The sequence below is a fragment of the Sphaerodactylus townsendi genome, linkage group LG08 (assembly GCF_021028975.2).
Source record: "Sphaerodactylus townsendi isolate TG3544 linkage group LG08, MPM_Stown_v2.3, whole genome shotgun sequence".
NCBI classification, from domain to species: Eukaryota; Metazoa; Chordata; class Lepidosauria; order Squamata; family Sphaerodactylidae; genus Sphaerodactylus; species Sphaerodactylus townsendi.
Window position 1 is genome coordinate 35604422 of NC_059432.1, and position 12143 is coordinate 35616564.

Consider the following 12143-nt stretch of genomic DNA (forward strand, 5'->3'; position numbering starts at 1 on the left):
GTAAGCATCAGAATAAAATAATGAACAATGAACAACAAAAAACCCTAACTGACTAATTGACTCTACCTTGTATATTATTTTACTTTAAAAAGTACCTTTTACTTTTCAACCAGCTATTCTTAAGTCCCTTCCACACATGCAGAATAAAGCACTTTCAATCCACTTTCACAATTATTTGCAAGTGTATTTTGCTATTTCGCACAGTAAAATCCAGCTGCAAAGTTCATTGAAAGTTCATGAGTTCAGTAGACAAATAAAAGCAAGCAAATCATGTAATGTTAAAAAAATGACCTACCTCATTGAATCTTGTCACCAGATCTTCAACTGCATTGTATTCCCCATTTGGAGAGGAAAGAAGAGATGCAGAAACAGAAGCTTTAATAGTTGGAAGGTTGCTCTGGAATTCTGCATTGCCCAGATCTCTGGTTAAGAAGCATAGGTAGTCAATGGGCAATATTTTTTTGTAGAGATCCTGCTCTTGCTCAGTCAGAATACTAGCAACCTCCTCTGGAAACTGAATGAGATGCTGAAGTTCTACAAGTTCTTTGCTGATACCAGCCACAGCAGAAGGAAGGGTATTTGATCCAGCCATAGATGAGCTCAAGTGTCGTTCTTTTAAAAAAGAAAAAGAAAATGAATAAATGTGGAAAGTATACCCAGTCCTCCATCCATCAGGCGACTAAATTAAACTTTAAAGAAGGCATTTAAGGTACTCATAACGATTATTATGCCAGTTTAAAACAGCAGCCCTGAAACAGATACGAGCCCTGCGGGACCTTCAGAGCTTCCACAGGGCCTGTAAAACGGACCTGTTCCACCCTCGTACCACCTAGGCCTCCCATGGGTGAAGAGGGGGATGGAAGGGTATAAGTTGCCTCGGGTGTTATAATGAGAATTTTAAATAGGGTTGGAGATTCAGACGACTGGATGGATTTGGACGAGTAGGGTCTGAATCCGAGCTGTCCGAATCCTATCTGATCTGAATCCATGGGATCAGCAGCTGAACTGCGGTTTTTATTTTTTGGTGTTTTTTTCACATTTTGGCCTGCAGGGGGCGCATTTGTAGACATACTAGCACCAAAATGTCAGGGTATCATCAGGAGACTATCCTTATGATACCCCCCAAGTTTGGTGCAGTTTTGGTCATGGGGGCCAAAGTTATGGACCCTCAAAAGGGTAGCCCCATCTCCTTAGCTCCCATTGGAAAGAATGGGGGAAAGGGGCACCCCTTTTGGGGCTCTATAACTTTGGCCCCCTGACCCAAATTGTACCAAACTTGGGGGGTATCATCAGGACAGTCTCCTGATAATAACCTGAAATTTTGATGCCGATGTCTAAAAATACACCCCTGGCAGGCCAAAACGTGAAAAACATGAAAAAATAAAAACGCATTCGAAATTCTCAGATGTTCCCACAGATTTGGGGCAGTCCGAATCAGCAAGGTTTGGAATGTGGCCAATCTGAGCCCCTTGATCCGAATCTGGTCCAATTAAAATCATAATGAATTTACATGCATTTCTCTTTGCACACAAGATCATGTTGAGACAGCTCGTAGATGGAGCTAATACGTTGCAGTATGTTGACACAAATCTGATCCTACTGACTAGCACAGTCACCACTATTGGTACTGATGGGCAGACTACTGTCTCCCACTTCTAATTCAGTAGTATTGGGTAAAAGTACTACTCCTTTACAAGCAAAGTCATAAAGACAAGGAGGAAGCAGAGATGGAAGTGGTATTTTAACAGAAGAAAAAAGTCTTCCAGGATAAATCTTAAAATCATTAAGGTTAAGTGAGGTATTTTGTTACTGGCACGGGATAAGCTGACTCTGTCCCACTTGTACGAACTATCAGGTGCAATCTATTGACTTATTTACATTATTCATAATCAATCCTTCTTGCTCAGGCTCAAACTGGATTATACACAGTGAGTCAATACAGTCGAAAGGCAAGACATTCAATAAACAATGACACAGGAGTTGGGTTTTAGATTCAACAAGAAGTCTAAAAAACAAAAGCAAAGTCTAAAAAGCAAAATGACACATTAAATGATGCAAAATTTCATGGTAGGATCCTAGTTTAGCCCCAACCACAATCCTTAATAATTTTCTCAGTAATTCTGTGAATCATTGAGTACAGTGCTGCCTGATAAGAAAAGCCCTCTTGAAACAGTCAGTTTTGCACAGTTTATGTAAAGCTAGGAGAGTGGGCCCCTTCCTGACCTCCTCAAGAAGGTCATTCCACAAGGTGGGGGCCACAATGGCGAAGGCATGTTCTTGGAGCACCTGGGCAATTGCTGATTTTGCCCATAAGTGGGCTGGCACCTGCAGAAGGCCTTGCTGAAGCATAGGGGGAAGAGGCAGTCTCACAGATATTTGGGTCCAAGGCCATGAAGGGCTTTGTATGTAATAGCTAACACCTTAAATTCAACCTGGTAAATGACGGGTAGCCAGTGAAGCACCTGAAGGATGGGAGTAATATGGGTGCTCTACCTAGCTCCCTCTAGTCACCGAGCGGAGGCATTCAGCACCAGTTGGAGTTTCTGAATTGATTTTGAGGGGAGACCAATGTACAGTGCATTGCAGTAGTCTAGTTTTAGATGTTACTGTGGCATGGATCCAAGTGGCCAGATCAGCCCTAACAAGATAGGGGACCATCTTTCAGACTGAGAGCCCCAACAAAAGGTGGGGGAGGCAAATCAGCTTATCCCAGAGGAGGAGAAATCCGCTCATGTGACTGTTGCTCCACCCCCCGGCACTGGAATGTGATGCTGAATGCCGCGCCAGTATCCCAGGGCCCCTGCCATCAGCCTAGCAGGGGGAGGCCAGGGGTGTGGCCAGAGGACAAACTGACATGTCGGCTCCTTCTCAGCCTTTTCCAGCACTCGCTGGCGAGCTCTACTTCGGACTTAAGCCACTGGAAAAGTGGCATAAGTCAACTGAGGCCCATAGAGGCTTCTCAGCAGTGGGGAGGGTTTTTTACTTTGTGAGCCTCCCCACACTGTTGGGAAGCCTCCATGGGAGCGGCAAGGTGACGCCATATTGGCTCCACAGCCCGCCACCTCCAGTGTGGATGGGGTTGGAGGTTGAATTGAAATAAAGATGTTTTAGCTTTAACTCACTTCCCCAGTAACAAAGTTGGGTCCAGTATAACCGCAAGTAATGGAGTGCCCTGGCAAACACACATAGACCCATGAATCATAGAATAAAAATGTCTGTTATATTTCTGATGACACAGACCATATTACTGTAATAGACTTGAGTTTAGGCCAGACCCCAGTAAAACATCCCTCTTTCCTTTCCTTCCCACTCCAATACATCTGCCATATAGTTTACATTACCCTGGCTAAAAATGATAAGATGAAGTTGCCTCCTAGACAAAAACTATTTTTCTGTACAACTTCTTACAAACTTGAATAGTTATGAATAAGTTCAAACCCATCCTTGCCCGAAATGTCCTATGCTACATCTGCTTAGTGAATCTGCCTAAATCTTTCCAAGTAGGAGTTTTATCTTCTTTTCATACTTCTTACAATATGCAATGCTTAAGATTACATAAGACGCTATATTAGTCTGTTCAAAGTACAAGTGGCAGGCTTTTCTTCTGGAATTCTTATTATACCTGTGAGGGTGCATCATCTGCTTTTAAGTTTTGCAGCCAAGTTACTGCAAGAAGCTACCACAAAAAAATGTTGAACTAATTTCTGCTTTTTTTTCTGCATGTGCAATGAGAAAGTCTAATGTTGAATGCACAAGGCAATAATCTCTTGTTCTATGTTAAGTAGGATTTCTAATGAGTCAAATCAATTCTGCACAGCCATTGGGTAGAATCTAAACTGGAACAAGTAGAATTGATTCATGCAGACAGATCTCCACTTTCCCCCCCCCCCCCCCAATCTTTCTGCTGGTAGACAGTGAACTCCCCTTCACGGGCAGTCTTCTAGCAGTTGAAACAAATCCCACTCTGCATCAAGTGCTAAATGGTACACAAGAACTTTAAAGTTTCAAATATTATAATAATGATGCAGACACCATACTGTATTTAACTAAAGAAATTGGTATAGCAAATAGTGACTTCGTAATTAATTTTCCAAGTGTCCATGAATGGATAACATGTTTTCAATCACAAAAAGTTCTTATAGGTGTCTCTTACAAACATTGGGTATCCATATTCACTATATCACAGTTGTTTGTCACAAATGCTAACTTGATAAACCAAAGTGCTAGGAAGCTGGGCAATATAAACTCCAAATGAGTTATTATTTTGAGGAGCTTTTCTCAAGCCCAAATCCTACAGATGAAAAATAAATAAAAAGAGCACTTAAAAAAATCAGACCCCAACATAACTAATCAATTGCAAAAATTATGTAATATCCAAATGGCTTACTTTCAGTAGCTCTCTAGGAAGAAATAGGTAGGAATGTATTTTGCGTCCAAAAACTTCAGTATTAGATTCCTATCATGATAAACGAACTTTTTAGACTACATTTCCTAAAGGATGTGAATTAGAAACAAATGTAGAGAAGGAGAAACTTACAAAATAGCTCCAACAGAAAGAGCAATCTGTGCCAAAGCACTTCTAATGCTCCCTTGGGCTATGTTAAAGACATTCTCCTGTGAAAATAAATGTAACCTTCAAATAACCTGTCCATATCTCTATGTAGTATAAGAATCCAATCCATGCAGTAAATTCATACTGAGATTGCTGTTTGGCTGCACTATCCCACACTCTTTCAGCAGCTTTCAGAGAGCTACTGAAAGTAAGCCATTTGGATGTTACATAGTTTCTTTTACTGATTTCTTGAGTGCTCTTTTCAGCTTTTGATGCACCCACCCAATTTCAGGCATGGGCCAATTACCTGCTGCCATCTGTACCCAGTCCTCACCCCACTCTGGTGTGAAACGTTATGCCAGAAGTGCTGTCGCTTTCCCCGGGAAAAGCGAGAAGCATACACGGGGCAAGAGGAAGAGCGTCAGGACAAGAAATTGGTGCATCACAAGAGGAAGCATGTTGGGACAAGATTTCTTGCCCCAATGTGCTTCCAGTCCAACAGCAAGTCCCAGCGCCAGTGGATAATCAGCCATGTTGTCTTCTAGCAGTGGCTAGATAAACACTTGTCTGAGATTCTTTAGGCTCATCCTGCATGGAGAAGGTTGGTGGACTAGATGGCCTGTATGGCCCATTCCAACTCTATGATTCTATGCTTAGAGTCAGGGGATTCTCTGAAACTGAAATTACTATGATTTGCAATTCAGAAGGTTTTGCTTAGTCCCCCCTGCTCACCACAGCACCCGCTGCATGTGACATCTTGTTAATAAAACTCCTCTTTAGAGGTGCCAGAGTGCAGATGATTGCTGCGGGAAAGAAAGATGGGAACAACCGAGTGCTACAACAAACTCTTCTCACTTTTAAATCTGCTACAAAGAAATTCTCACTCTGCTGTGCTCTTTTAATCTAGGCTGTGCTCTAAATGATTTTAGTATAACAAAGACAAAAATTACCTCAGATATGCTGTCCCTTGTTCTAAGTGAACTTTCCTACAAAGCTGTACACAGTCCACACATTTCTTAAAACTAACCAATGGTAAACGTCCTTGCCTTTTCAATTTTTTTTATGTAAGTCATGCGTTACAGAATTAGCTAAGAAATCTCATGCATCTCACATTTACAATTGTTAGTTATTGTAAAAGACAACACAGGAAATTTAATACTTTTTTGGCTGGTTTCATTCACTTGTTCAGTTATTAGTCATTTTTGTGGCTGGAGAGTTTGAATGTAACTTACAGAGGTTTTACTCAGAATGAAGGTCTGGAATTTTTTTTTTTTTTTTGAAGACTGCATGCGCCAAAATGTTTTCCGTTATTGTCAATTAAGAAAATAGTTGGTTTGCCAAGTTATCTATTTGTTTGTAATTGCATTCCCACTTCATATTTGAGCACTCTGTTAATGATAGGAGAGTCCTATTCCTATATCAACATAGAGGAATTAATATTCCTTATAGTCATCATATTTTTTAAATGGTTGGATTTGAAGCTGTTCCCTGGTCCCAGAAAGAGTGCTTTCACAAACAGTAAAGCATCTTTGCCTACACTCTATAGTTTTTCCCCCCTTAACCATGCAACCATGTTACTGCTATGGCAGAACATTGCTGACTTATACAGAATATGCGATCACAATATTTCTAGAAATTATATTTGATGGATTTTAACTCTTGTGTTTTAACTTGGTTGCTGATTGAGCTAAGGTTTTTGTGCTTTTAAAATTATTGTTGAGACCATATTGTTTTTGTTGATCCTCTTTTCCACTTACAGAGCTAGTTTACTGTTTTTCTTTGAAATAAATATTCAAAAACATTTAACCTACTGATGCCTCAATTAATGTAATTTTATTGGTATCTATTTTTATTTTTGAAATTTACTAGCAGCTGCTGCATTTCCCACCCTTGACTTATACGCGAGTCAATAAGTTTTCCCAGTTTTTTGTGGTAAAATTAGGTGCCTCAACTTATATAAGGGTTGACTTATACACGAGTATATATGGTTACTTGAATCTAGAAGTTCTTTGTGTAACTGAATAGACTACCAATAAGATGCAACCAATAAGATGCAACGATATGATAGCTTGACCTCGACATCGGCCTGATCTTATCAGATTTCAGAAGCTAACCAGGGTCAATCCTGCCAAGTATTTGAATGGGAGACCTCCACGGAACACTAGGATCATGGAAGGAAAAGGAATACCAGGGTTGTGGCAGGGAAGCAGGCATTGGGAAACAACTTCTGAATGTCCCTAACCTTGAAAACCCCATCAGGGGTCACCATGGATCAGATGTGACTTGGTGATGGTGGGGGGGATACAACAGTATTGTTTAACCTTTCCAGATTCATGGCTGACATTTAACACCTAAGAAGCACCATAAAGCCCACAAACTGTAAGTGAGGGGCAATAAAGCCACGTGACAGGAAGTGGAGAGGCTAGAATATTACCTCACTGCTGAGAAAGTGCTCAGAACGTGTGGAGAATTGGAGGATTGAACATACAGGTGGGAATGGCCTGGCCAGGGGTACACAAAGAAGACCTCGGATTGTGGGAAAGAATGTCTATAAACTGTCCCTGTTAAAAAGGTGTCCTCTAAGACATAGAATGAATTCATCTCATTCTGCTGTTCGACTGGCACCCTTACACAAGGGTTCAAAAAAATTAGTAAAAACAGGAAGCTGTAGAGGCTCGCAGCCCAGCAGGTGGGGCTCTGCAATACCTCTGCAGTTTTGAAAGCACAGGCCAAAGGCCACTGGAATACAATATACTAAAGCAGTACATAGTAGAACTGTGATCAAGATTCAAAAATGTTTAGTGAATTCTAGAGAAAAGTTCAGTGTAATAGTCAAAGATGATGACACACAGTGGCACTGCAACTGACTCTGCTTAAAAATAATTACGATAAAAGTCAAACTGTTCATGCAGAGTTGAAAATTGCTTTAGTAATGCATTTTATGACTTTAATTTACAAAAGTCACGGTGTAATAAGTGCTACAGGTTTCATAAAAATGAAGCAATATAATACAAAGTTGAAAAGCAAAAGATATTCTGGTATTTCCTTTGAAGGACACTTGAGTATTTTCTACATGTGAATCAGCTTGTAAAGTTTCTCAGTTGCTGCTGATACTCCAAATGCAGCACGGTGACAACAGACCGTCCACATAACAGGTTTCTCCAATAGTTTTTTAAAAAAGAACTGGAGACTGAATTGTGTTATACATGTATACGGTTATAACAATATATGTATCAGGTTACCTTTCATTTTTTAAAAAATCTGTCTCCAGCCCCTTTTTGTGCAGAGATATGCCTTTTTTCTTATGTCTCCACCACTGAAGGGCTTAGGACTTGCATTTAAAAAATATAGTTGAATTCAGGTACCCAGTTACACATATTGGTATAACTACCTATTGATAATATGCTATTAATCACATTTAAAGGTGGGGGGAGCCCTGGTGACAGGGATAGGAAATTGCAGTTGTGGGGGAAATGGCTGCTGTAAGGGCAGCAGTGGGAAAATCTGAACTTTCATGCCCACACAATACCCATCCAGATTCTGCTGTGCAAAAACTGTGGAGCAAAGCAGCTTTGAGAAAGATCAGAGAAAACCAGAAGGGGCGCAGATGTACCACTATGCTGAGTTACCTCCCAACAGCATTGAATTCAGGGTAAATAATGTATGTGGAAACATTCTTGAACTTCATTCAGACATCATGGACATGACAGAATTCATTGCAAAGTGCGCAATCTCATATTCTAAGGATTTACCAAGATGAAATTGTGCGTTAAGAGTTCAGCTGGGAAAAAGAGGCCATAACAGTTAAATTCTAGATCTAGCAAGTCTCTCTCTGCAGTTATGCACAAGACAGGGAAAGATGCAGACAAACCTGAAGATCTGATCTCATTTACCTCAAAAATAAAGTTTTGTTCATGACTCTGCTTTGGTATTGACTTGATATTATTTACTTATAATGTATACTTATATAATACAAAGCCATAAAACATAAATTGTTAAAATCATGAAAGAAACCGGACAAACTGAACAAGAGAGCAACAGCTGTGATTCCAATGGCAGTCAATGAAGATAGAGAACTGGTTTTCCCCCAATACTGCAGAAATTTATTGCATTCATAACAATGTTCAATAAAAGCCATAATTCTTCCTATCACGATATTGAATGCACTGGACCCCAACCAACCTTCCCCCTCCAAACAAATTCATCCACAGAAGATATATCTGTTACCTTTATAACATGACCACTGGTGCTCTAAAGCTAGCGTTCAAGATTTGGCCCTACAACCAGTCAAGGATGTCCACCGCCTTGGACAAGAACGAAAACAGGCTATGAAGCAAACACCAATCCGGAATTTTCAAATGCCTAAATATAATTTTGGATTGAAATTATGAATTTAGATTCCCTCCAGGAGTTGTTGCCATCAGCTTTCCTTTGTCTGCCATCTTCACTGACTTGGGCCTTGATTTTTGAACCACCAAATTGTATGCCTAATTGTGCATGCACAGTGCGTGTTATATGGCTGCTTTGTAGAGAAACCAGGACTGGAAGTTTCTATGCTATTTTTTAATTGATTTCGTGTTAGTTCCAAAAGCCTAATCAGAAAGGCTAAACACGGCTGTTTTTCTTAACACTCTTGTATATATCAGGAGTCCTACAAAAGGACTCCTGCTCATTTATCTGACTCCCTGTTTTCATATTGAAGAACACAGGCTGACATTCATTTTAATACCCTGGGAGCTAGGGTCAGGGGTCTTGAGATACCGTTACATGCCTTAGCATCTAACAAGATGTTCACTCCTTATGTGGTAAAGGGGAGAAACAGAGTGACAGCATAAATGACATGAACATTTTAAGCTTAAATAAATCTCACACATTCTGTATAAAAGCCCAGGAAAGCTGAAATGTAACTGTAAATCAGTGTTCCTGAAAAGCAATCCATCAGTTCAAAAGCCTGTGAGATCCGGTCAGTGACACTGGAAAAGTTTTCTTTCCCACTGTCTGCGGAATAATAAATAAAGTATTCTCCCTGTAATTTGCAGGTGGTCTTATTTTGTTCTTCTAGTGATCAGCATGAGGATCATCTACTTAACGAGGATATGATGTTTCTAATGAAAGTGGTCTGCTATTTATCTATATTGTGCTAATCAGCACAAAACCAAGTTAGCTTTCATATTTAAAATTACTTCATATGCACAAATGAGAACAGCTCTAGTAAGAAATCACATTCCTGTCTTCATGGCACCTGTCTGATATTATGTAAGTATTATAGCATGCCATTCAGCTACTATTAACACACAGCTATTATTAGCCACCTTTCTGGAAACACAAAGATATGCCAGCTACTTTGGAAGGAAAACAGTTGTAACATTAACCTATGCTTATACAGTAGTTCAATGCAGATATCACCCTCATGGTCTCCAAGATAATAATAATAATGATAATATTCCATAGGCTTACATTCACAATGTAAAGTGGGCTTGCTAACCAGAGTTGGAGTCTTCTTCTTGTTAATGCTAACACTGCTATTTGCCAGATGTATAATAAATTATCACTATGCAAACCAAAGTAGATAAAAGCTGTATGCAAAAGGGAAGGAGAACATTGGCAACAGTATGGCACATTCTTGTTCCAATCACTTTTTTGCAGAAATCAGGAATAGCTCTTTTTAATTGGATCATTTGTACTGGAAAATAAACCTGCTGCAATGAAGCCTTCTGTACTGTGTTATAATTTTGGCTGGCTACATAATTATTACACATTTGCCCAACAAATCAGACCTGAAGGATCAAATATTTGATCATTAAGCATTGTACCAATAGAAAACCAAAGTGACCACAACCAAGACAATATGAAGTTTACAGATCCTGAAACAGTTAAGAAATGTGAAAAACAGTACTTATGTATTATTTTACTTAATAGAACATGTTGTCTTTACATTAGAAGTAACCTATATTCAATAAAAGAGGGTGACAATTGGAAATTGTATATCATGTCACACTTATTTCGGTGTAACATATTCTGTTGTTGAACTCTACATGGAAATAAAACCCAAATTTTGCAGCAAGAAAACTAAAATTCTGTTATTAGAATAAACAAGTGCAGGTAATTTACATTTTTGTACCTTTTATATAACTGCCTTTCTTCTTGCAGTAACCAAATTTTAAATAAGTTCCTTCAAGCCCAAGGGAACTCTTGATTGCCAGAACTCCAGCTCTGCCCCAAAGTTGGATACAAAGCCACCAACCAGCCCTGTATGGTAGGCTTAGTTAGTTGTCTGGTAGCGTGGTCTCAAAGGGTTTGTTGAATGTGTATTGAAGCCATAAAAGAGCATAAGAAGACTGCTGATCAATTCCTTTAAGTAGAGTACAAGAATCTAGACAGTACACACTTTAATAGCAAGAAAACAAAGAACCTAGCTAGTCTCAACAGGAGACTATGTCTAATATACAGTATGGACAACAAAATGGCACAGCTATCTCAATGCTATTTCAATGTTTGCTTCCTTTAGGGCTCCTTAGCCAGCTTCATGCAGCTCCTAGCCCGTACCCCAATCCAGAACTGCCCCCAGAAATTCTGGATCTCGTTCTTAGGCCTCAGAGAGCACACTATGGATAAGTAGAACCCCTACTTTTCTCAAGAAATCCCACATAGGGTGAGACCCCTAAGCCTATCAGATCACTGCCCAATCTAGGTAAAGATGCTGGTGACATGTCTCTGGAAAGTCCCCCTCCTCCCTCCATGACTAAACATAATTCAGAATGTCTTCTCCGGCCAGATGGGTCACCTCCCCACAGCTGTACTAGCCCCTTTTTATTCACAGGAAACAAGCATGGCTTTCACTCAAAACAGTTTACAAAATTCTCCCTACCACCCTTAACACAAAATTAATATTATACAAAGTTACAATAATCAGAGAGGGAGAAAGAAATAAATCATGAAGTCTCTGGAAAAAGAGGCTTCATGACAGGCATGTATAAAATCTAGAAATCTGGAAGGGAAATGTTTTGATTTGCTCTATGCTAATGTTCAGGGGTAGGAAGCAGACTGTCTTTCTAACTGGCACAATATCTGCATGAGTAAGGAGGATCATAACTGATAAGTTAATAGGAGTAACCAAGTAGACAACAGAAATCTTACGAAGACAGTTAAGAAGTCACATAATTAATTTCTTTGTTACTTTCCAGACTTAGAAGAAGAGAGCCTTCTCCCAGGCAGGTAGAGTGGTCTGGTTTGCATAAAAGAAGTCTCAACTGACTGGGAATGCCAAAACAGCATGCTTAGAAATTAAGAAGAGATTCTGGCAAAGGCCAGAAGAGAGGACTTAAAGTAATTTCAAGATTAATTACATTAATTATATTAATTCTAAAATTATTCTGCCAACCTCTTAATTCATTATTATAGAAGGGTAAATTTTAGTCTTAGGGAAAGAGATTGTATTTATAATTTTACTGTCCTTTTGTCCTGCGCCCGGGGTGGGGGTCCTGCCAGGACCCCTGTTGCCAACCCACCTCCCTTTCCCGGCTGCTGGGACTACCGGCCTCACTCCCGTTGTCCGGGGAGTGGACTATGCGGGGCAGCCGCTTTACCCACG

General features: G+C 39.9%; 1 protein-coding gene across 7 annotated transcripts in view; it reads right to left on the minus strand.

Moving 5' to 3' along the window:
* The window catches only part of PLCE1 (phospholipase C epsilon 1), a 175521-nt gene that overhangs the window by 74152 nt on the left and 89226 nt on the right, over positions 1-12143 (minus strand). For all 7 annotated transcript variants that reach the window (XM_048505288.1, XM_048505291.1, XM_048505290.1 and 4 more), the window contains exon 4: positions 296-612. In XM_048505288.1, the coding sequence (XP_048361245.1) occupies positions 296-612 (317 nt within the window). The remainder of the gene's footprint in view (positions 1-295; positions 613-12143) is intronic.